The sequence below is a fragment of the Rana temporaria genome, chromosome 12 (assembly GCF_905171775.1).
Source record: "Rana temporaria chromosome 12, aRanTem1.1, whole genome shotgun sequence".
Lineage (NCBI taxonomy): Eukaryota > Metazoa > Chordata > Amphibia > Anura > Ranidae > Rana > Rana temporaria.
Genome location: NC_053500.1, coordinates 44923128 through 44948977, shown reverse-complemented (window position 1 = coordinate 44948977; position 25850 = coordinate 44923128). Strand labels below are relative to the sequence as shown.

General features: G+C 44.5%; 1 protein-coding gene across 3 annotated transcripts in view; it reads left to right on the top strand.

Annotated features, from left to right (window-relative positions):
• The window catches only part of THRA (thyroid hormone receptor alpha), a 286969-nt gene that overhangs the window by 260259 nt on the left and 860 nt on the right, over positions 1-25850 (top strand). For 2 of the 3 annotated variants that reach the window (XM_040331864.1, XM_040331863.1), the window contains 3 exons: positions 13184-13330; positions 17163-17421; positions 20634-20974. In XM_040331864.1, the coding sequence (XP_040187798.1) occupies positions 13184-13330; positions 17163-17421; positions 20634-20896 (669 nt within the window). In that variant the 3' untranslated portion in view covers positions 20897-20974. Of the gene's footprint in view, positions 1-13183; positions 13331-17162; positions 17422-20633; positions 20975-25850 lie in introns of those variants that run through there. The other variant, XM_040331865.1, reaches the window with a different exon arrangement.

The window sequence follows — 25850 nt, the reverse complement described above, 5'->3', positions numbered from 1 at the left end:
CCATAGATCACAAGACATTCGTACTTGCAGGTGTATGATTTCAGATACCAGTGCTGCATTTAGTACCAGTGTTACCACACACATTGGCAGTAATGCTATAAAATACGGCATCATGTCCATACTGGGGAAAACACACGCATTGTCATGTGCTGCGCAACACTTCATACATGTGTTGCAATAAAAAAAAGACACCCCCCCCCCCCCCCCAGGACTCAGGGAGAAGTTTTTTTTTTTTTATTTACCAGCAAATGAATGTCATTTAATATTAAGGCATGCAGGTACAAGTTTTCCCTAAAAGCAGTGGAGATATTGCCTTCCCATGGGGCAATTTATTTTTTTAAATCGCCATAAGTCCGCATCATAGCAGTTTTACTGCTACAGGGCGGATCTACTGTGCAGAATCATGTATATTTACATGATTCTGCACTTCCGCCTGCAAGGGCCGCCTGACTATTCACAGCAGAAGCCGATCGTCAGGTATATCTCAGTTCTGTGTGTATTACTATGTAAACAAGGCATATCTCAGTTCTGACAAGAGGGAAGGCATGGACTATGTGTTCCTGCCAAGCAGGGAACAAAATTAATCTCTCCCCCTAGTAAAAGCAGCACATACAGTACACAAAAACACTGTCTAGGCACTGTTTAACCCCTTTCCATCCACTGTTATTAGTACAGTGACAGTGCATATTTTTAGCACTGATCACTGTATGTCTACAAGTGTGCAAAGTTTGCTGTCTGGGGGACCTATGGCCAGGGAGCACCGATTTTTCAAAGCTGGGCACCCCTTCTATATACTCCCATGTTAAACATAAGTCTAGTCATGGGCACAGTGAGACATGGACACACTGAGGCATGCACATGGACACAGTGAGGCATGGACACAGTGAGGCATGGACACAGTGAGGCATGGACACAGTGAGGCATGGACACAGTGAGGCATGGGCACAGTGAGGCATGGGCACAGTGAGGCATGGGCACAGTGAGGCATGGGCACAGTGAGGCATGGGCACAGTGAGGCATGGGCACAGTGAGGCATGGGCACAGTGAGGCATAGGCACAGTGAGGCATGCACATGGACACCCTAGGATACTCGAGTCAATACGTTTTCCCATATTTTTTTGTGGTAAAATTAGGTGCCTCGGCTTACATTCAGGTCGGCTTTTACTTGAGTATATACGGTAATACCACCGGCAATGCACCTCTGCAGAGGCACATTGCCGGCGGTATTACCGCAGTGTCCCATTGTTTTGGGACACTTTGGGAAGGAGATGCTGCTGGGAGGACTTTTGGAGCAGTCCCGCCAGCGCATTGCCTCAGTGTGAAAGCACTCGGGCTTTCACACTGAGACTGCAGGGCAGGCGTTTTTCAGGCACTATTTTTAGCACTAAACCGCCTGAAAAACTCCTCAGTGTGAAAGGGGTCTTAGAGCTGCATGATTAATCATGCATTCGGAAGAGCGAGAGCAACAATTCTAGCCCTAAAACCCTTCTGCTAGTCAGAACATGTAACTTGTAGAATTTTTTTAACATTGCCTATGGAGATTTTTAGGGGTAAAACTTTGTCGCCATTCCACGAGCGGGCGCAATTTTGAAGCCTGACATGTTGGGTATCAATTTACTCAGCATAACATTATCTTTCACAATATAAAAAAAAATTGCGCTAACTTTACTGTTGTCTTATTTTTTTATTAAAAAAAGCTGTATTTTTTCGAAAAAAAAAGTGCGATTGTAAGACCGCTGCGCAAATACTGTGTGACAGAAAGTATTGCAACAACCAGCATTTTATTCTCTAGGGTGTTAGAAAAATTTATATATAATGTTTAGGGGTTGTAAGTAATTTTCTAGCCAAAAAAATTATGTTTTTAACTTGTAAACAACATATCTGAAAAAGAGGCCCGGTCCTTAAAGTGGAGTTACACCCAAAAGTGAAACATTCCGCTTTAAGCACTCCTCACCCCCTGACATGCCACATTTGGCATGTCATTTTTTCGTGGGGGGAGAGGGGGGCTTCGATAGGAGTGGAACTTCCTGTCCCACTTCCACCTAGGGACCGCCTAGGCGACTCCTCCTCTGCCTCTCCCTCTATGCCAGTGGTTCTCAACCTGGGGGTTGGGACCCCCTTGGGGGTCGAATGAGGATTTGCCAGGGGTCACCGTATCCTGGTCTGTTCCTGAAGCCTGCATCACTCTTCCAGCCCTTTTGCTATCCCTGGAGCCTGTGGCCACCCAGCTGGGCTGTTCCTGGAACCTGCAGGTGCCCATGCAGTTCACGGCATGGCTGGGGGGCAAAGACTAGAGGTCAGCTGACTGGTGAGGAATGTGAAGTGGGAGGGGTTGGAGGAGACCCTATCTCCTGATTTCGGCATAGATGTCACTGCTACGAGACACCACAAAGTCAGAAACACAGTGAAGCCGGAGGCACAGTGAGTGACACTACCTGTGATTATAGTTGCCATTAAAAGGACCAGAGCTTTTTTTCTCAAAAATTAGGTGCAGGAACTCAACCACGACCCCATTCAAATTTCACAAACAGTAGAAGGGTCTTAAAGGGGCATTAAATAACAGGATTGCATTATATACAGAGTGTAGAGTTCAGGGAGTTACACACAGAGTGCAGAGCCGTCACTTGTAAACACAAAAACCAGACTTCTGTTTTTACAAGTAATTGTGGTGAGCAGACACCAAAGGCCAGAGGTGGTGGAACTGAGTTCCCCCAAGTTCCCCCTGAAAAAAAGCCCTGAAAAGGACTCAGGGAGCACTAAATATCCATGGGTTAGGGAAGCAAATTATGTGTCTTGCCTTGGGTGCCGACAACCCACGCTATGAAAATAATTTTACTGTTAGGGGTCCCCACAACTTGGGAAATTTTATCAAGGGGTCATGTCACTAGAGGGCTGAGAACTACTGCTCTAGGCGATCTCCTGGGACACGTGACAGGTCCCAGGAGATCGCCTGTCCATTCCTGGACAGCAGCACGACTCGCGCATGCGCAGTGCGTGCCTGGCCATGAAGCCGAAAGCTGTCACGGCTGGGTGCCCAGAATGTGAATGGAGGCTCCGGGGAGAGGAGCGGAGCTCCGAGCGGCCGCATCGCTGGACCGTGCAACAGGTAGGTGTCTGTTTATTAAAAGTCAGCAGTTACACTTTTTGTAGCTGCTGACTTTTGATAAACATTAAAAGGCTGGAACTCCACTTTATGTGGTTAATAAACCAGTGATGTGAATGTACAATATATTGTAAAGCACTGCAGAAGTTGGCGGTGCTGTATAAGTACCTGTAATAATAATAATTTGCCATATTTTTAAACAAGATGTGCCTGTGCCCGGAGGAGGATTCTGCCATGTAGTCCCTGTCCACAGTTAGTCATATACAGCATCTCACAAAAGTAAGTACACTCCTCACATATTTGTAAATATTTTATTGTATCTTTTCATGTGACAACACTGAAGAAATGGCACTTTGCTACAATGTAAAGTAGTGAGTGTACAGCTTGTATAACAGTGTAAATTGTCTGTCCCCTCAAAATAACAACACAGCCATTAATGTCTAAACCACTGGTAAAACAATTGAGTACACACCCTAAGTGAAAATGTCCAAATTGGGCCCAAAGTGTCAATATTTTGTGTGGCCACCATTATTTTCCAGCACTGCCTTAACCGTCTTGGGCATGGAATTCACCAGAGCTTCACAGGTTGCCACTGGAGTCCTCTTTCACTCCTCAATGATGACATCACAGAGCTAGTGGATGTTCGAGACCTTGGCCCAGATTCACAGAGAGCAAGGCGCACATTACACGGCCGTAGAGCAAACACCGTACGCCACGCCAACGTAGCGCAGAGAGGCAAGCATTGCATTCAGCAAGCCAGTGCTCCCAACGCTGCGCCAGAGTGGGCGTGACCCCATGCAAATGATCGGCCGAGCGCCAGACAGGTACATATCACGAACTGCGCATGCGCCGTGACGTGGACGCATACACAGCACCCTCCTGCGTCTGCTCACAACCATGGCGGCACAACTGCCTAAGCTATGTTGGAGCACCGCGTACGCCATGAACATAACGTACGCCCAGCCAGACACACGTCCAATGCACAATATGCCTTGTGTTCCCTGGTGCAGACCTGTGCATGTTTGTTGCTGGGTTGCACGTCATTTATGGGGAATAACTTTACGCCGGACGTACAACTTACGCGCATCTCGTGTAGCATGCGCCGGGCACACGCACGTTCGTGAATCGCCGTATTTCCCTCATTTGCATGTTTGAATGGCTAATCAATTGGAGCAGCAACATGTGCCCAGCCCATATGTGCGCCCACCCTACGCCGGCGTGTAGCCTGTTTTTAGGCGCATGTTGGTTCGTGGGTCTGCCGCACACATACGCCGGCGCACATTGGCACTTACGTCGGCGTAACGTGTTATACGTCGGTGTAAGTGCTTTGTGAATCTGGGCCCTTGTGTTCCTCCACCTTCCGTTTGAGGATGCCCCACAGATGCTTCAATGGGGTTTAGGTCTGGAGACATGCTTGGCCAGTCCATCACCTTTACCCTCAGTTTTGTTAGCAAGGCAGTGGTCATCTTGAAGGTGTATGTGCATCATCTTTAGAAGAGGCTTCCTTCTGGGACGACAGCCATGCAGACCAATTTGATGCAGTGTGCAGCGTATGGTCTGAGCACTGACAGGCTGACACCCCCCCCACCCCCACCCCTTCAACCTCTGCAGCAATCATACATCTATTTACCAAAGACAACCTCTGGGTATGATGCTGAGCACGTGCACTCAACTTCTGTGGTCGACCATGGCGAGGCCTGTTCTGAGTGGAACCTGTCCTGGTAAACTGCTGTATAGTCTTGGCCACAATGCTTCACAGCTCAGTGTCAGGGTCTTGGCAATCTTCTTATAGCCTAGGCCAGGGGTGTCCAAACTTTTTTCAGAGGGCCAGATTTGATGAAGTGATCATGCGTGAGGGACAACTATTTTGCCTGACATTTTTTGAACCATTAAAATTAAATGCAAATTAACTTTTATACTGCCCAACGAGAATTCTCCTGCCTTTGTGGCTGTGTGTAGTGAAGAGTCTAAGGATGAGCTTGGGCGTGTTATTTGGATATACCGTATTTATCGGCGTATAACACACACCTTCACCCTAAGAGGGAAGTTTCAGGAAAAAAAATTTTTTTAAAATAATGAACTGTGAAGCAAAATAAGGGTCAGTGCCCATCAATGCAGCCTCACTATTGCCGTGAATGCAGCCTCACTATTGCCGTGAATGTAGCCTCACCATTGCCTGAATGCAGCCTCACCAGTGCCATGAATGCAGCCTCACCAGTGCTATGAATGCAGCCTCACCAGTGCTATGAATGCAGCCTCACCATTGACATGAATGCATCCTCTGAATGCAGCCTCACTATTGCCATTAGTGCAGCCTGATTAATGCCCATCTACAGCCTCGGAGGGAACATGGAGGGGGCGGGACGAGCGCCACCGGATTACATACAGAAGAATCTCCTGTTTACTTGGTGGCCTTTCTATTACAGAGGACGCCAAGTAAACAGGAGATTCTCCTGTATGTTATCTGTCATCACTCGTCCCACCCCCCTCCCTGTCCCCTCAGAGGCTGCCAGAACGATAAATATGGTGCTCTGGGATTCGTTGGGGGCCACAAAAGAAATATATATATGTCCAAATTACCAGTGGGGCCGCATTAAACCAAAATGCGGGCCGCATTTGGCCCCCGGGCCGGACTTTGGACATGCCTGGCCTAGGCCATGTTTTTGTAGAGTAACAATTATTTTTTCAGATCCTCAGAGAGTCTTTGCCATGAGGTGCCATGTTAAACTTCCAGTGACCAGTGTGAGAGAGTGAGAGCGATAACACCAAATTTTACACACCTGCTCCCCATTCACACCTGAGACATTGTAATACTAACAAATCACATGACAACCAGGGAGGGAAAATGGATAACTCAGGGCCCAATTTGGACATTTTCACTTAGGGTGTACTCACTTTTGTTGCCAGCGGTTTTACCGACTGTGTGTTGATTTTTTTTGAGGGGACAGCAAATTTACACTGTTATACAAGCTGTACACTCACTACTTTACATTGTAGCAACGTGTCATTTCTTCAGTGTTGTCACATGAAAAGATAGAATAAAATATTTACAAAAATGTGAGGGGTGTACTTACTATACTGTAAAGACCACATGTAATACTTGTGATTGGACTTTGTACAGTTGATGCCTTTATCAGAGAATGGGCAGTAGCTTAGAAGGAAATATATTTTTTGTCTTTATGCTTAGCTGGATGGACTAGTCGCACACCTCAACCTCTAGCAGAGTATTTTAAAGCACATGTCTGCAGCTTTTATGTAAAATGTGTCTGAGATACATTTATACAAGCCTGTTGTGATAACTTTCTATGGAACAGAGCTCATCGGAATGCACATGATACTTTATAGATAGCAAATTTTACCAGTATGTGTGTTGTCCCATCACTTACATTATAGTACATCGCTGTACTGCAGAAGCTTTCCTATATCTCTGCCAATAGGTAAATTCTAGGACAAAGTGCTCTTTTAGGCTCAAATAGGTAGATTCACAAAGAACCTAACTCTGAATCTAAGCCGGCCTATGTGTAAGTGTATTCTCAAACAGAGATACACTTAAACATACCTAAGATAGGCTGGCTTGCGCCATTCTATCTTAGGTTGCAATGTTTTTTTTGGCCGCTAGATGGCGCTGCCATTGCGGCCGGCCTAGATTATGTAAATGAGGGGATACGCCGATTCCCGACGATTTACGAGCGTACGCCGGGCCTACACCGTCGAGTTACGTCGTTTCTATACGCGATAGGCCGCCTAAAGTTATTCCACCTATGAGGTTGAATAACAATGTTAAGTATGGCCGCCGTTCCCGCCGCGAGGTTCGAATTTTTTACGTTGTTTGCGCAAGTCGTCCGCGAATCGGGATTTACGTAGTTTACGTACGCGTCGAAATCAATAGGCCCGTACGGCCTACTTAGCCACAATGCGCACTGGGAAATGTAGTCGCCCGGCGCATGCGCAGTGTAAAAAACGTCAAAAAACTTGAGGTCAAGCCTCATTTCAATAATACACGCCCCCCTCCCAGTCATTTGAATTAGGCGCGCTTACGCCCACTCGTTTTAGGCTACGCCGCCGAAAATTTGAAGGTAAGTGGTTTGAGAATCACTTCTAACCTAAATAATTTTCGGCGGTGTAGCCTAATAATAGTAGGCTAGGCCATCCTAATTTTAGGCCATTGTGTGTGAATCTACCCAAAAATACCTATTTTGTTCTCTGATGCAGTCCTGTAACTTTCACAGGTCTCCTCCCCACCCACAGCCTGTGAATAGACACTAAAAGGTGAAATAGCACGCTGATGAGCTTATCAGCTCTGTCACTCTGCTCTATCCTCCGATAAGCATGCTTCTTACATTACAACACAACTGATTGGCTCCTTGTGTTGCTTCTCTTTCCCCCGGTCTGAGCTCTGCTGTACAGAGACTACAAGGTACCAGGTCAAAATGTAAATACTTAAACTGCTTAAATTAAAAAAATAAATTTAAAGATGTACTAATGAATACAGAGCTGAACTAATGTGTGACTTTTATATCTGCCTGGAGTTCAACTTTAACCATTTGCCGCCCGCCAATGACAAATTGACGTCGGCAAAGTGGTTGTAGAATCCTGACCGGACGTCATATGACGTCCTCAGGATTCTCAGCCGCTGCGCGCCCCCGGGGGCACGCATCGCGGCGATCGTTGTTGCAAGGTGTCAGTCTGACACCCCGCAACACTGATCTCGGTAAAGAGTCTCACACGGAGACTCTTTACCACGTGATCAGCCGTGTCCAACCACGGCTGATCACGATGTAAACAGGAAGAGCCGTTGATGGCTCTTCCTCACTCGCGTCTGACAGACGCGAGTAGAGGAGAGCCGATCGGTGGCTCTCTTGACAGGGGGGTTGCCTATGTGTGCCCATCAGTGCCACCTATGTGTGCCCATCAGCGCCGCCAATCAGTGCCACCTCATCTGTGCCCGTCAGTACTACCTCATCGATGTCCATCAGTGCCATCATATCAGTGCCCGTAATTGAAAGAGAAATCTTACTTATTTACAAAAAAATTAACAGAAAAAAATAAAAATGTAATTTTTCTTCAAAATTTTCAGTCTTTTTTTAGTTGTTGCGCAAAAAAAAAAAAAAAATCGCAGAGGTGATCAAATACCACCAAAAGAAAGCTCTATTTGTGGGGAAAAAAGGACGCCAATTTTGTTTTGGTACAGTGTAGCACGACCGCGCAATTGCCATTTAAAGTGCGACAGTGCTGAAAGCTGAAAATTGGCTTAGGCAGGAAGGTGCGTAGGTGCCCTGTATGGAAGTGGTTAATACAGTACTGTGTGTGTCACCTGCCTGGCTTTGCACTGTGGAGAATATGTGTAAATCTCAAGCTTGGATCTAAGATATATAAATCCTTTGGGATTACAAATATGCATTTAGTAGTTCCTTAAAGTTTTGTTTCAAGGTAATCTGTTACAAATAAAAACCCCAGTGTGAGAACCCTCATAGACGCTGCAGTCCTGGCATACTTTGTTCAGGAGAAATAACATTATTACAATGCCGCTTCACTGCTCCAGCACTAGTTTGTTGCCCGGCAGTCGTCGTCTGTCTTGGCTTTTTACACAGTTATTTAGCTTTGTGACAGACGGACAGTTGTTGGACCAAGAGAGGTTCTTCTTCCTATTGGATAGCAACATTTGAGAGTGCAGGAATTCAGTTCAGGCAGAAGGGGAAAAGATGATCTGATTTTTTGCTGTGGGGAATTGCACTGCACACATAGACTGTACACTTTACAAATTGCAGGCGTACTTTGCAAGTGCCGTTGCTCCAGAGTTTAGTAAATGAGCAGAAGCTCTGCTGACTCCCATCATCCAATCATGTGCAAGCAAAAATGCTGTTTTGTTTCCTTTGCACATGATTGGGTATTTTTTTGCAAAGTGAAGCCCTACAGTACCTCATTTTCTAAGCTGTGGTGCAAAGTGCACATTCTATTTGCCTTTAGTAAATTAACCCCATTGTGCCTCATTCGGAGGAGGGAGAACACTTTAGCCTTTAATTTCTTTCTCCTGAAGGTGGTCACGCACAGCTCCATTTACAGCTGATTTCTGCTGCATTTGATGGCCATAAAAGTCGATGAAGGAAGCAGGTGGAAAATTGTCAGCCGAACAGTAGCTTCATCCAATCAGCTGTGGCCACTGGGTATTCAGCAACCACAGATCCAACCCCCCCCCGGCAGTTATATACAATAGTCAGGAGAGAAGATGCCCTCGTCCACACGGATGCAGAAACATAGAAGGGTATTGCCAACCTAAGTTTGAAGCAATAAGAACACTCAAGATAACTGTTAATGAGTTGTCAGTGATGATTTGCACACTGCCCTTTCCTTACTATACAAATGCTGCTGCGTGTCAGTGTTCCATATGTTTATTGTGTTACCTGTGGTCTCTCAGTGGTAGAAGCCAGTATATCTGTCTGAGCATAAAGCAGTGTATTCAAGTCATTCTTCCTTGCAGCGATGCATCTTAATTATATTATGGGTACAAGGACAGCTGTTGGCCCAAGTAACTTGTAATACAATACTTGATGCCCAGGCAGCATTGATTTGATCATGGATTCCTGCGCATTCAAGACCATTGGACTTCTAGCAGGCCTCTGCATGACGCACGCATGTAAATTTGGTCAGAGAAGGATAGAAGCAGCTGGGAGCAGCAGCAGCTCCTTCCCTCCCTCCCTTCTTCCCATGCTGTCTCCTCTCTCCCTCCTTTCCCTGTCACGTGGACGGTACATGCTTACTTTTACTTGCTGCTTTCCTGCCTTGTTGAGCAGCACCCCCTGCTGGATATATAGCAGATCAGCAGAAAGGACCACTGAGGTTCTTTTTCATGCTGTGAAGGCGTACTTTTGATCATACTTAAAGGCTCTAATAATTTGCTACTGTAAAGCAGGGCAGTATAATAATCAGTTTTTCTAAACAGATTGTAAGCTCTAACGAGCGGGACCCTCTGATCCCTCCTGTATTAAATTGTATTGTAACTGTGCTGTCTGCCCTCATGTTGTAAAGTGCTGCACAATTTGTTGGCGCTATATAAATCCTGTATAATAATAATAATAATAATAATAGGAGTTAATAAGCAATGATCATTATCTTAATTGTACAGGACACTGGCTGGATATTCATAGACCCTGGGTTATATAGGCATTTACAGTCAAGAGATGAAATATTCACCAGTGGATAGTATTTATATTTTATTCGTTGCTGGTAGGTTTCATCTATTGTTCATTAAAGAACACTCTATGGCAGTGATGGCGAACCTCGGCACCCCAGATGTTTTGGGACTATGTTTCCCATAATGCTCAACTCAGGGGCGGACTGACCATTGAGTCATGCCACTAGGGGGCCCCATCCGGGTTGCCAGGCTCAGTAAAACCAGGGACAGTATGTAAAAATCTGTGTTTTTTTTAGATCTGTCCCTGATATGTCCGAAAATGACATGCTTTTAATGTGAATATCCCAAGATTTTAGCTGCCCGCCTCTGCACTACCTCCTGGCGTGGTGGTCATCTGTAAGCCAGAGGGGCCCCATAATCTTCTATTGCCCAGGGGCCCCATGAGTTGTCAGTCCGCCCCTGGCTCAACTACACTGCAGAGTGCATGAGCATCATGGGAAACATAGTTCCAAAACACCTGGGGTGCCGAGGTTCGCCATCACTGCTCTATGGGATTGATTTACTAAAACTGGAAAGTGCAAAATCTGCATAGAAACCAATTCCCTCCCGGGTTTTAGGGTACATTCACATTGGAGGTGGCTTTGAAATGGTGTGAGTTCAGCTGAACTTGCATGATTTCAAACCCACATTTCATTGCGAGTTCGGGGGCGGCTTGAAAGACATCTGTGCGGGATTCATTAGAAGTCGCCAAAAGTAGTGCAGGAACTTCTTTTGGAAATCGTTGCGGCCCCCGCAAAGTTGGCTTTGCACCAATTCAGACGGTGCTGTTGCCTGGAATAGGCTGCAATTTGGCATGCGATTTGACATGTCAAATCACCCCGATGTGAACGGGGCTCATTCTCAGAGCCTGACAAACTGAGCTTAGAAGCTGATTGGCTACCATGCACAGCTACACCGGATTTTGCACTCTCCACTTCCAGTAAGTCAACCCCTATGTGTTAAGTTCCTCTATGGCAACAAATCAATTGTGAAATATATTCTATTTGGCATAGTGGACATTTAAACGCATAAAGGAAGAAGATGCATATGACAAAACAGATCATTGTGCTGTACAGTCGAAGGATATTACTTTCCCCAGAAATACATCAATAAAGAAAAATGGATTGCACTTTGGAGGAACAAATGTATACCATGCTATCAGGAAACATAGATGTATATTAGTTGAATGCTCAGCAGATATAAAATCACTAATAAATGAAACATTTGTATTCTATTAAAATTAGTTGTATGTAATGTAAATATAGTTAGGGTATGTTCCTGAATTTGTGTTGCTATTAGCCTGGGAAGGATCTTCAGACCAGAATAGGGAGGGCACCACAAGAAGCCAATATACTCTGCAAACAATGGACACGCTGACAGGAGGAGAGAGTAGAGTGACAATGACGCATTGTGCTGCTGCTGCTTTGAAGCTTGTTCACACCATGTCTGTTGAAATACAGTTTTCTGCACACCACTGCACGTGTATGGTGGCCATTAGACACGTAGACATCAGTTGTTTTTGGTATACCTTCTTCACACCATACATGTGCGACGGTATGCAGAAAAACACGGCTCATCAAGCCCTTACTATCTATTCTTCAGCCTAGGGTGTGCCGTGGACCAGGCTGTGCCACTACTGCAGTACAAATCCAGGGCATAGCTAGCAGGGGTGCCTGGATTACATGACTGGCTGAAGAGAGTTTTCATTACAGGAAAGACAATTTCACGTTTCAGTTATAAATGTAGTTGTTTGCCTGGAGTATAGCTTTAAAATCCAATTCCACCTTTCAGAAAAACAAAAAAACGTTCATATTTGGGCTGAGAAAACATTGATTTAATTTATAACTGTACTTTTGAGACGCATTAGCTAATTTATTACATACAGTAACAAAGAGCAATATTACAACCTAAAAGGAAGGTCTCTGCTCCGCCCACCTGCTTGAGTGATTTCTATACTATACCACACTCAATGGAGATCACAGAGTACGGCAAGCAGGGTGGCTCAGCACAAGTCTAGCTGCATTGTAGAAAGCACCTGTTTTTAGACCAGAATCTTGAAAAAGGAAGGAATCTGCATTCTACCTTCCACCATTGCCCATTTGTAATGGGTATTATTTACCCAGCACATGCGGGGGGGGGGGGGGGGTGATTCTATCAATTTGTTATCTTTGAGTGCAATCCAGCAGGAAAATAATCACTTATAGCTACTAGTAGGGAGATATGTAGAGCACATGCCTTTCTTGTTCACAATTCCGTTACTAGTGGCTGCGATGAGCTAAATGTTACCTTTAGTTCTCATGTTCATTTCTTCCATCAAAGGAGCAGAAGATGAGCTGTAAAAAAAAAAATAAGTTACAACCATAATACAATTATACATTTATAAAGCATTTGGAAAGCAGGTAGAAGGCTATTGCTGGCCATACAGTTTATCAGTCAGCCTGTAGAATTTGAGATTCCTCCATCCACGCTTTACAGTCCAGGTAGGAAGTTTACAGCTATTGTAGTCTGACTGCCGCTGCTGGCCAGCTCTTCTTTGAACAGCTACAAACTATGACTGGCTTCCTCAACCACCACCAACTAAACTTAGCAGGATCCTATCAAGTGATCGCATAAAAAAAAAAAAATGTTTAACTTTGAAAATGGTATGGCTAAAACACAAGCCCCCTAAAGCATTCAAAACAAATGCAGGCTTATTTTTTGTTCCCAATACCTATTGTATATTCTAGCTTTATCCCAGCGATGCAGAATGCATATGGCAAATGAAGAGAGAATTCATAACTCCTAATCTCCATACTTGTTCTGGGTCGATGCTTAGAGAAAATATTGCCACTATGTAATTCTTTCTTATTTGCATTGTATACATTTGATTTTACTACAGTCTTTTCCCCCCTCTTCTCTGCTAACCATAGCCTGAAGACATAGGACAGAATCCAATGACATCCATGCAAGATAATGATAAAGTTGACCTGGAAGCATTCAGTGAGTTCACCAAAATAATCACCCCTGCGATTACTCGAGTGGTGGACTTTGCTAAGAAGTTGCCCATGTTCTCAGAGGTGAGTGCTAAAGATAAAACTTACAGTGCCTTATGAAAGTATTCGGCCCCCTTGAACTTTGCGACCTTTTGCCACATTTCAGGCTTCAAACATAAAGATATAAAACACATTTTTTTTTAAGAATCAAAAACAAGTGGGACACAATCATGAAGTGGAACGAAATTTATTGTATATTTCAAACTTTTTTAACAAGTAAAAAACTGAAAAATTGGGCGTGCAAAATTATTCAGCCCCCTTAAGTTAATACTTTGTAGCGCCACCTTTTGCTGCGATTACAGCTGTAAGTCGCTTGGGGTATGTCTCTATCAGTTTTGCACATCGAGAGACTGAAATTTTTGCCCATTCCTCCTTGCAAAACAGCTCGAGTTCAGTGAGGTTGGATGGAGAGCGTTTGTGAACAGCAGTTTTCAGTTCTTTCCACAGATTCTCGATTGGATTCAGGTCTGGATTTTGACTTGGCCATTCTAACACCTGGATATGTTTATTTGTGAACCATTCCATTGTAGATTTTGCTTTATGTTTTGGATCATTGTCTTGTTGGAAGACGAATCTCCATCCCAGTCTCGGGTCTTTTGCAGACTCCATCAGGTTTTCTTCCAGAATGGTCCTGTATTTGGCTCCATCCATCTTCCCATAAATTTTAACCATCTTCCCTGTCCCTGCTGAAGAAAAGCAGGCCCAAACCATGATGCTGCCACCACCATGTTTGACAGTGGGGATGGTGTGTTCAGGGTGATGAGCTGTGTTGCTTTTACGCCAAACATAACGTTTTGCATTGTTGCCAAAAAGTTCGATTTTGGTTTCATCTGACCAGAGCACCTTCTTCCACATGTTTGGTGTGTCTCCCAGGTGGCTTGTGGCAAACTTTAAATGACACTTTTTACTGATATCTTTAAGAAATGGCTTTCTTCTTGCCACTCTTCCATAAAGGCCAGATTTGTGCAGTATACGACTGATTGATTGTTGTCCTATGGACAGAGTCTCCCACCTCAGCTGTAGATCTCTGCAGTTCATCCAGAGTGATCATGGGCCTCTTGGCTGCATCTCTGATCAGTCTTCTCCTTGTATGAGCTGAAAGTTTAGAGGGACGGCCACTTGGCCAGGACTTCATAGATTTGCAGTGGTCTGATACTCCTTCCATTTCAATATTATTGCTTGCACAGTGCTCCTTGGGATGTTTAAAGCTTAAGAAATCTTTTTGTATCCAAATCAGGCTTTAAACTTCTCTACAACAGTATCTCGGACCTGCCTGGTGTGTTCCTTGTTCTTCATGATGCTCTCTGCGCTTTAAACGGACCTCTGAGACTATCACAGTGCAGGTGCATTTATACAGAGACTTGATTACACACAGGTGGATTCTATTTATCATCATTAGTCATTTAGGTCAACATTGGGTCATTCAGAGATCCTCACTGAACTTCTGGAGAGAGTTTGCTGCACTAAAAGTAAAGGGGCTGAATAATTTCAAAAGGTGGCGCTACAAAGTATTAACTTAAGGGGGCTGAATAATTTTGCACGCCCAATTTTTCAGTTTTTTATTTGTTAAAAAAGTTTGAAATATCCAATAAATTTCGTACCACTTAATGATTGTGTCCCACTTGTTGTTGATTCTTCAAAAAAAAATTAGTTTTATATCTTTATGTTTGAAGGCTGAAATGTGGCAAAAGGTCGCAAAGTTCAAGGGGGCCGAATACTTTCGCAAGGCACTGAATATAGGCACAAAGAGATGTGCAAAAGTCCACACAGGATGTGTGCAGTTTCCAGTCACTGCTCAATGGCTATTCCCCTTCCAACCTTGTTGGAATGTAGTAGAAGCTGCTTTCAGCTGGGGAAGTGATACATTGAGAGCTTGAACCTGGTGCATTCATACCTGCAAATGCACCCAACCCCTATATCATACGAGTGGAGGTTCCTGGCGATTAGCTGTGGAAGCCTCTATTGAAAGCAATGGGAAGCTGCCAGCTCTCACAGCTAAACATGGCCACTCGCATCTAATCACCAATGCAGCGATCATGTGCAAGTGTTTGGCCTTGGATGTAGACTGCCTCCAGCCAGGGAGAATTATTTGCATGTGATCACTGCATGAGTGGTTACATGTGAGTGGCCACAATTGGCTGTGGGAGCCGGCAACCTCCCATTCCTTTCAATGGGGCTGCCTCCTGCAGCTTATCGCCGGGAATCTCCACTTGGGTTTTTGCATGTAAATCGGTGTAGGGTGCATGCTGATAGTTTCAAATGTCACTGTATATTTTGTCTAGAGATCCTTGACTTTTATGCATGATTTAAATATAAGGCCTGTAAAATCACCTGTTCCTCAGCCTTCCACTAAGATAGCCAGGATTCACATCACATATACAGTATAATATAGATAAGGACCAGTCTGAAAAAAATTGTGAAACATTATAAGCCTAAGCATCTACCAGGTACCTGGATTTTACCTAACAGGAGGTTCTGCTCTTTTATGTGGTACATGTTTAAATGTGGAGTTTTGCTTCAACCGCTTAAGGACCACCCACTATATATATACACATGAGCAGAATGGCACGGACAGGCATAATCGTACCTGTACGTGGCCTTTTAAATGCCTGCCGTGTGGTCACGAGCGAGGCGGCGCGCTCGCGAACCCTGCCGCCTTCCCCGGGAGTCGGACCACGGGTCCCGTGGACTCGATCGCCGCGGGGATCCCCACCTCGTCACACGGAGGTATAGAGCGGGGAGATGCTTGTGTAAACAAGCATCTCCCCGCTCTGACTAGTGACAATGACACTGATCTCGGCTCTGTGTACTCAGAGCGGAGATCAAGTGTCATGTGACACACAGCCCATCCCCCCTACAGTAAGAAACACTATGCAGGGAACACTTAACCCCTACAGCGCCACCTAGTGGTTAACCCCTTCACTGCCTGTGTCATTTTCACAGTAATCAGTGCATTTTTATAGCACTGATCACTGTGAAAATGACAGTGGTCCCAAAAATGTGTCCGATGTGTCCGCCATAAAGTCACAGTCACGAAAAAAATCACTGATTGCCGCCATTACTAGTTAAAACATTTTTTTTTATAAAAATGCCATAAAACTATCCCCTATTTTGTAAATGCTATAACTTTTACGCAAACCAATCAATAAACGCTTATTGTCGCTCTATTTTTGTTTATATCGCAAAAATTAAAAACCGCAGAGGTGATCAAATACCACCAAAAGAAAGCTCTATTTGTGGGAAAAAAGGACGTTAATTTTGTTTGGGAGCCACGCTACACGACCGCGCAATTGTCAGCCGGCCTTTGACCACCCAAATGGTCCGGGGCTGAAGTGGTTAAAGGCCAATTAAAGTCGCCTACCTTTTTTTATTGACAGTCCCGTACGCCACTGAATATGATTTTTAAGTAGATTTTTACTTGGAATCACCTTTTTGTTTAGTGGAATTGTGCCCCCTGCTCTTCTCTAATGCTGGCATAAATATCAACCACACCGTTCATCTGAAATGTACCCAGACAGACTGAAAGTTCTGGGGAAAAGAAGGGGCATTTCTGTTAGAATACAGAGTGCACGGGGTAACTTAGTCAAGCTCCAGTGCTTATTGGACACACCGCTCAACAGTTATAAGTGAGACAAGGAAAATGTCAGTCTGTCAGACTAAACATTTCTTTTACTCCAGTTAGACTTTAAAATTTAATTCCAAAATGGTTTTGAACTATATGAAAGACTTTAATAAATAGGGCCTGTTTTTTTATTTATTTATTTTTTATGTATTTTTGTTTCATCGGGTCGACTCATTTTATAGTTACGTTTAGGTTATTCCCACATAGTAATGTTGCCTATACTTTTGATTGCAGCTACCCTGTGAAGATCAGATCATCCTGTTGAAAGGATGCTGTATGGAGATCATGTCTCTCCGGGCTGCTGTGCGTTATGATCCAGACAGTGAGACTTTGACACTGAGCGGTGAGATGGCAGTGAAGCGAGAACAGCTGAAGAATGGTGGACTTGGGGTGGTCTCAGATGCTATATTTGACTTAGGAAGATCTTTGTCTGCGTTCAATCTGGATGACACGGAAGTGGCTCTGCTGCAGGCTGTCCTGCTCATGTCCTCAGGTGTGTGCAGCATCCAGCATGATGTTTTTTATTTCACTGTCTAGGCATAGGCTTGGACGAGCAACATGGTAATTCTAGGGTTTGCCTTGTTGTTCCAATACTGTGGACTGTTTAAAGTGGAACTTTAGTCAGCAAATGAAGTCCTGCTAGAGAACTTTAGGCTGGCCCCTTTTGCAGGTATAGGTATGTAAAACTTTAAAAATAAGTGCCTAAACTATTTAAAATCCAGTAAGACATGGTCTAACCCTGCTCAGTTGATCTTTATTGTTCGGCACTAGGGATGAGCTTCAAGTTCGAGTCAAGCTCATGTTCGACTCGAACATTGCCTGTTCGGCGAACAACGAACATTTAGGGGTGTTCACGGCAAATTCGAAAAGCCGCGGAACACCCTGTTAAAGTCTATGGGAGAAATCTAAAGTGTTAATTTTAAAGGCGAATATGCAATTTTTTGTCCTAAAAAGTGTTTGGGGACCTGGGTCCTGTCCCAGGGGACATGTATCAATGCAAAAAAAAGTTTTAAAAACTGACGTTTTTTCAGGAGCAGTGAATTTAATAATGCTAAAAGTGAAACAATAAAAGTGTAATATTACTTTAAATTTCGTACCTAGGGGGGGTGTAAAGTCAGCATGTGAAAAAGCGCATGTTTCCCGTACATAGAACTGTCCCTGCACAAAGTGTCATTTCTGAAAGGAAAAAAGGCATTTAAAACCGGCTTTGCGGCTCTAATGAATTGTCGGCTCTGGCAATTACAGAGATGATTCATTCATAAAAAATAAAAATAAAAAAGCTGGGGGTTCCCCCAAATTCCATTAACAGGCCCTTCAGGTCTGATATGGATATTAAGGGGAACTCCACCCCAAATGTAAAAAAAAATGGCGTGGAGTTCCCCCAAAAATCCACACCAGACCCTTATCCGAGCACGTTAACCTGGCCGGCCGCAGAAAAGAGGGGGGGCAGAGTGCGCCCCCCCCTCTCCTGAACCACACCAGGCCACATGCCCTCAACATGGGGAGGATGTCCCCATGTTGATGGGGACAAAGGCCTCATCCCCACAAGCCCCCCCGCCCGCAGACCCCCACAACTACCGGGCAAGGGTTGTGGGGATGAGGCCCTTGTCCCCATCAACATGGGGACATCCTCCCCATGTTGAGGGCATGTGGCCTGGTGCGGTTCAGGAGAGGGGGGGGCCACACTCTGTCCCCCCCTCTTTTCTGCGGCCGGCCAGATTAACGTGCTCGGATAAGGGTCTGGTGTGGATTTTTGGGGGAACTCCACGCCATTTTTTAAAAAAATTTGGGGTGGAGTTCCCCTTAAAATCCACACCAGACCTGAAGGGTCTGGTATGGATATTAAGGGGAACCCCGCGTCATTTTTTTTTTTAAATTGACGGCGGGGTTCCCCTTAATATCCATATCAGACCTGAAGGGCCTGTTAATGGAATTTGGGGGGACCCCCAGCTTTTTTATTTTTATTTTTAATGAATGAATCAGCTCTGTAATTGCCAGAGCCGACAATTCATTAGAGCCGCAAAGCCGGTTTTAAATGCCTTTTTTCCTTTCAGAAATGACACTTTGTGCAGAGACAGTTCTATGTTCGGGAAACATGCGCTTTTTCACATGCTGACTTTACACCCCCCCATGGTACGAAATTTAAAGTAATATTACACTTTTATTGTTTCACTTTTCGCATTATTAAATGTACTGCTCCTGAAAAAACAGCCGTTTTTAAAACTTTTTTTTTCATTGATACATGTCCCCTGGGACAGGACCCAGGTCCCCAAATACTTTTTAGGACAATAAATTGCATATTAGCCTTTAAAATTAACACTTTAGATTTCAAATGTTCGAGTCCCATAGACTTTAACGGGGTTCTAAAGTTCACGCGAACATTTGGTGTGTTCGCAAGTTCTGATGCGAACCGAACAGGGGGGGGGGGGTGTTCAGCTCATCCTTATTCGGCACTGTGCCATATTTGTAGATGTCAATCTGCTGACAGCCTAAACATTTACTTTTGCTGTTCTGGGCTTCAGAAAAATTACAGCCTACAGCAAGAAAAACTGCCGTTGGGAAAACTGCCATGACAGCTTTTGGCTGGGAAAACTGGCGTATGTGTGTGTGTATGCTCCATGGCAGTTTTCCCGACAGGAAAACCGTTGGGAAAAATGAGAACATGTTTAATTTTTCCCGCAGGGATTCCCGGCAGTTTTCCTATGGGGAAAGCCTGCAGGGAGCATACACACGGCCGGTTTTCACAGCCAAAGCTCTCATGTCACTTTTCCTGCCAGGAAAGCCGCCCGTGTGTAGGGGGAAAAAGATGCCGAGCCGGTTCTCGGCTTTCCCGACAGTAAAAAGTCTGATCGTGTGTACGAGGCATGACAATGCTGGAGGCAATTTACAGCACACACTGATTTTGCTAGCATAATTTAGTAATGTGGAATGTATGTATGTTCCTTGCTAAAGAACATCATTTTTATGGGTAAAGTTCCACTTTAAACTGAATTAAAGCAGAACTGTGGCCTCATACCTAAATGCAATTGTAATAGTTTGTGAATGTTCAGAACATTTGCACAAATTGCTCCCTTAAATGGAGTACTTTGGCTCTGAAAATGGCAAAGATCCAACTATCCCCTACAAAAGGGGTATTGAATTAAAATTCACAGAGACCAGGTCAATAAAATTTTCTTCCAACAGAGATCTACATCTTATGTTTGTGCTATGACTTAAATCCTTCAAATCACAGCCCCACCCCTCCTTTACATAACAGTGCCTCAGTGTTCTCAGTCACCCTTCACATCACAGTCCACGCTCTCTCCCCCCCTCCACATCCTTTCATCAGTGTCCTCAGTCAACTTTTCGCATACTATACATTACAGATCCCCTTCACATTACAGCCCCCCTCCAATCTTTAATGTAAAAGTGATCTGGGTTGCAATAGAGCCACCCAATCGCTTTTACATGACTCATGCATGTTAGCCCCTATAGTTAAATATAATAGTGTATATAATTTTTTTTTATTATTATTCACCTGCCCATACATGTGAACACTTACATGTATATATTTTTATTCTACAAAGCCTCTGCTTTAAGAAACTAATAACAATATTGTGGGTGTTTTAAGTGATTTTTAGCCAAAAATGTGTATTTTAACACGTGCAAAAATGTTAAAAATGTTCTAGAGAAGTGCTTAAGATTTTTTTTGTTTTTACCATCAAGATTCTATAGTTGCTGCAAAGCCACCAGGGCTAATTTTTCAGCCTCAGGATCATCCGGTAGCCCTGGAGGCTGTACCAGGACCCCACTTTGAGGAAGACAAAGACAGGGCCAGCCTGCCCTTGAGAAGTGTACTCTGCATTAGGTGCTCCTCTAGGTACCTATGGTGCATCGTGCTGAGTCAGCTGCAGAGTGCTTTACAGGTGACGGGCTGTGTTGCATCCACTTCCACTGGGGGAAGCCTGCCCCTGAAGACCCTTTTGTAGGAATGCCTGCCGGAAGGACGAATTCCGTCTGGTATATGCTCGATGCCCTGAATGGGCTACTGTCGCCTGTCCAGACCATGTTTGGTGAGTAAAGCTGGCCATAGATGATTCTTTTTTTTTTTTTTTTCTTTTTTTTTTTGTTCAACCAGAAGTCGAACGATTGACTTCTGTTGAACAGGAACGGCTACACATAGATCAAAATTTGGCTGATCTAACCTGATCCAGACAAATTTTGATCCATCTATGGCCAGCATAACAGGGATTGCCCCTGCTTTTGCCAGCACACCTAGCTGCGTGTTTCCTCTTCCCCATTCTGAGATTACACTGTGAGCTTTGACACTTTAAATTGTGTTAGAGACATTCTATTGGAGCACCGCAACAAATGAAAAACACTGTTATATGTGAATACTAAGGGTTGCGACACCTTTTTTTTGACACCACAACGCTTTTTTTTAATTTGTTGTGCATGCCTTCTATACGTTGTGATACACTTTTGTGTTGGCAATTGGGTTGTGACCTCACCCTCCTCCAAGTGCTGAGGCACAAGTTGCTGTGCATGCACTTCCTCTCTGCATCTCTGCCAGATCTTTAGCTGGTTCCTCGCAAGGGTTCGGATCAGGGCTGGACCTAGCCTGTTTGATGTGATTGCGCAGTAAAAAATGTTGGGGCGGGGGGCAGAGGATAGGGTTATTAGTTTGTAGGCCAATGTACACTGGCTATTAGTTTGTAAGACAGTGTAGAGGGTGCCAGCAGGGCACAGGATGGTAGGTCAGCCGGGGATTGTACAGGAATCGTTAAGGCAATGTACTAGGGGTCAGCAGAATGGACACCAGTGTGGAGGACAGGGGTTGGCAGTGTAGAGGTGTCAGTAGATTCGAGGATAGGGGTCAACTGAGCCAAGAACAAGGGTCGCTGCTGGCAGGGCAAAGGACAAGGGTCACTGCTGGCTGGCCACTGGGCAGAGCTCTTTCTCCCATCCCTGTATGGTACACAGCCTGAGCACAGGCACCAAGATCTCCTTCTCCTCATAGCACACACTGTAGCTGAAATCTGATTCCCTTACACACAGCTATGGTCTGCACAGTGTGTAGCTAGTTACTACAGCTGAGCTGCCATTTCGACCATGGAATTTCACAGTTCAGACCTTAACTCAGTAACCAGCCACACGTTGTGCAGATCGTAGCTGTGTAAGGGAATCGTTTTTTGTTTTGTTTTTTAACTACAGTGTGTGTGGGGAGGAGATCATAGTGCCTGTGCACTGTGCATAGATGGTAGATGGCCGACAGCATCAGGGGTTGTTGTGTTTCTTGGGGGTGGGGGTGACGGACACAACTGAAATCTGGGAGGCATGCAGCCTGCACCAGCACCCCCCTAGATCTAGCTGTTCAGGGCTAGAGGGCACTTATTCATCGGTTAAACCTGCCTTGGTATAGATCTAGAGCAGAAGTCACAGCTACTATGTCTGAGATTCTGGGCAAAATTGCAGCCATTAAAGCAGACACCGAATACAGAGGACACAAGCGTACTTCCAGGCCCTCTCCTCCAGGGTTGAGGAGGATTATTTTCCTTTTTTTAAAGTCCTAGTACATGAAGAGTCGCAATCTGCAGACATGTAACCTGCATTAGCTACTCCTGAAGTAACTAACCTGGTATATTTACAGAGCCCAGAGTTAAGAATTTTCTAGTGCATCATCCGGTACTATTTGGCGATTGGCTCAACCTGGAAGAGGGCTTTGCTCCTTCAAAACATTTTGTCCAGCAATACCTCATAAAGGGGGGTTCCTGAAGAAGTGCTCGCTGTTGAGGACATCTCCGTGTTTAAAGAACCAGGGGGATAAAAGGCTGGAATCCCATTTTATCCTGCCCTGCAGCCTGCTATTGCATACATGTCTATCTGCCAGACCCTAGCTGTCTGGTCCAAGGCTATATACCCAGGATCCTGGATCTATCTTGATGGGTCTTTCTGTTTTCTGGCAACTGGAGCTTATGCATTTGACCATACTCTTTCTTGTGTGGACAGTCTAGGGATATTATATTCCAAGTATCCAGAAGCACCTTCTTTCGGTACACATGCAAAGGACCCTTTGGCTTAAGCGTGGTCTGCAGAGCACCCCTGCAAGAAATGCATCTTGCATATGCTCTTGAATAATGAGCACCTCTTTGGAAAATCCCTGGACAACTTCATTAAGGAAGTCACAAGGGGAAGAGTACTCTTTTTGCCCCTGAAAAAAGGTCAGTCTTCATCTGGGAGACCCTCAACGTCAGAGGTAAAAAAAGGTTTTTGTTCTGGACCCCCAGGCTCTATATGTCTGAAAAAAAGTCCTGTTCTCCATGACGGGCACAAACACTCATCAAAGTGGAGGAAAATGTCTTTTGGCATTCGGGAGCCATCTGGTCCCAGGACATTTTTTAGGAGTTAAGGTCCAGAACGCTGTCTCCGGGAGCTACAAACTGGAATTTTGGTCTATTTCTCCAGCCTGCTTCATGTTGTCAAACTTTACATTCCCACATAGATTGGCAGATCTCTGCGCTGCTCCTCACGCCAGGGGTCATAGCCATTGGCCCCAGAAGAGGAGAGGCTTAAAGGTTTTTATTTAAAGCTGTTCACTGTACCCAAAGGAAAAGGAGGCATCTGCACCAAACTAGACCTAAAAGGTACGCAACATGTTCCTCCATGTACAGAGATTCCGTTTCGAATCTGCCCAGTTCCTTCCCTCCATCCAGTAGACCCTCTGGCCTCTGTAAACATCAAATATTTTTACTTGCATGTCCCCTGTCTTCCTGGCTCATTGATAATACCTGCATTTTGCTGTAGGCTTGCAACATAAAAAATTTGTTGCCCTGCCCTCGTCCACTGCATCTTTAAGGTCATCCTCATAGTGGGATATCTGAACGACCTTCTTTTACAGAAACAGTCTGCCCAGGATCTGTCAGGCAATTGTCTGTTCAAACCCAATAGAGATTCCAGTGAATTAGTCAGAGTATCTGGGCCTTATCTTGGTCACAACCTTGCCCAAGGTTTTCCTCCCCTAGACAAACTTCAATCTCTCTGCTTCCACTTTTGAAATTTGCAGTCCATGAGCCAACTGACCCACTATTTTTGCATGAGAGTTTTGGGTGTTCTCCTTCAAGGCAGTTCCATATGCCCAATTTCAATCCAGACCATTGCAACTCAACATTCTGGCCACAAGTGTGTAGTCGCTGGGTGATGCAAGGCCAAGCTTCCCTTGGTCACAAGCTCAACGCGGAATTGGGGAAATCATCCCAATGGTTTGGAAGGTGCTAATGATGAATGTGGAGCTGGGGAGCAGTCCTTGGTACCCTCTTGGTACTCTATTGGTACTAGGGATTTGGTCCTCGGAGGAAGGCTGGCTCTCCATCTGTATTCTGAAACTCCTGGAAATTCAGTTATCCCTTTAACACGGGATCTCTCACACAGTTCAAAGAGAAGCAGATCTGATTCTGGCCTGGGCAAAACTTCATGTTTCAACCCTGTCTACCGTACACATTAAAAGTGTAAAAACTTGGCAGGCAGCCTTCCTCAGTCAATGTCTGGTATCAGTGAATAGTCACTTTACCCTGACATATTTCAAGACTTCAAGACCTCTGTTGCACGTGAGGGAAGACAGATGTTGATCTCCTGGTACCTTCAAGGGTCAATTCTTGGCCTTAGTAGCTCTTTTTCAGGGACCACTCGCTTCTCATCCTTAGTGAAGTTTTTTGTACAGGGGGTCATTCATATTGTTTCTCCTGTTCATTCCCCAGTGACGCTGTTGGATATCAACCTGGTTCCATCAGTTCTTCAAAAACCGCCATTTGAGCATATTTGGGATATTTTCTGTCTGTCCTTACTTGCAAGGTTGCCTTCCTCATTGCCATTATCTCTGAGTTTTAGAGTTGGCATCCTTAACCAGTAAAGAACCTTCTCTTGTGCTTCACAAACATGGGGTTGTTTTAAGGCCTTTCTTCTTCCCAAGGTGGTTTATTCTTTTAATCTTAACCAGAACATTTTTCTACCATCCCTCTGTCCCGCTTTTAATCATCTTAAGGAGGTTTCCCTCCATTGAATGGATGTGGTGTGTGAAGTTCTCCTTCATTTGCAGCTGCCTTTTAAACAGTAGACAATCTTGAAGGTTCCTGTAAGGCACTGCTTGCTTCTTTTTACACTATCACTAGGTGGATTTGACCGTTCATCATACAAGGTTTTGACCTCAAATGCGAAGTGTCCACTTTCCCAGTCAAAGCGCACTCATCTAGATCACTTCGTGCTTTATGGGTTTTTCAGCACCAGGCTTCCTTTTCCCAGACATGTAAATAAAGTTTTACCAGGTGGATTTTCAGGCTTCAGCTAATGACAGCTCTAATTGCAAGGTTCTTCAGATGGCTCTTTAGACTCTGTTAACCTGTGTGTTTTTGTCAGCCTGTTAAATTTTGTTGTGTTGTCCACCCTTTTAGTTTGACTGCTTTTGGGCGTCCCGAAGTACCTAAATACTGTCCCGTAATATATGATTAAGAAAATAGAACTTTTGACTTACTGCAAAATCCTTTTCTTGGATTACATTACGGGACACAGAATGAGTATTCAGATACATTGGGAAATCAAAAATCCTATTTTTTTTAATTTTTTTTTTTATTCCAACAGATTGCTCAGTGTTGTATGGAGACAGGCAGAGTTGAAATCCCTGCTGGGTATGTAATGACTGGGCTGAGCTTTCCTTCTTTAACAAAGCAAAATATATATTCAAGACTGAAAACAGAGGCACTGTATCATCTGCCTTTTAGCGGATTCTATAAATTAATACATAAGGAGAATCACTTTAAGGGAACTGGTCATCCTTGTTTCAGTAATTCCTGAGTTACTAACCCATAACAAACAAGTAGACAATGATGTCACCTGATATGCAGATACTTGGTGTGGATCAATGTAGCGAAAATCACCCTGCCACACTTTACC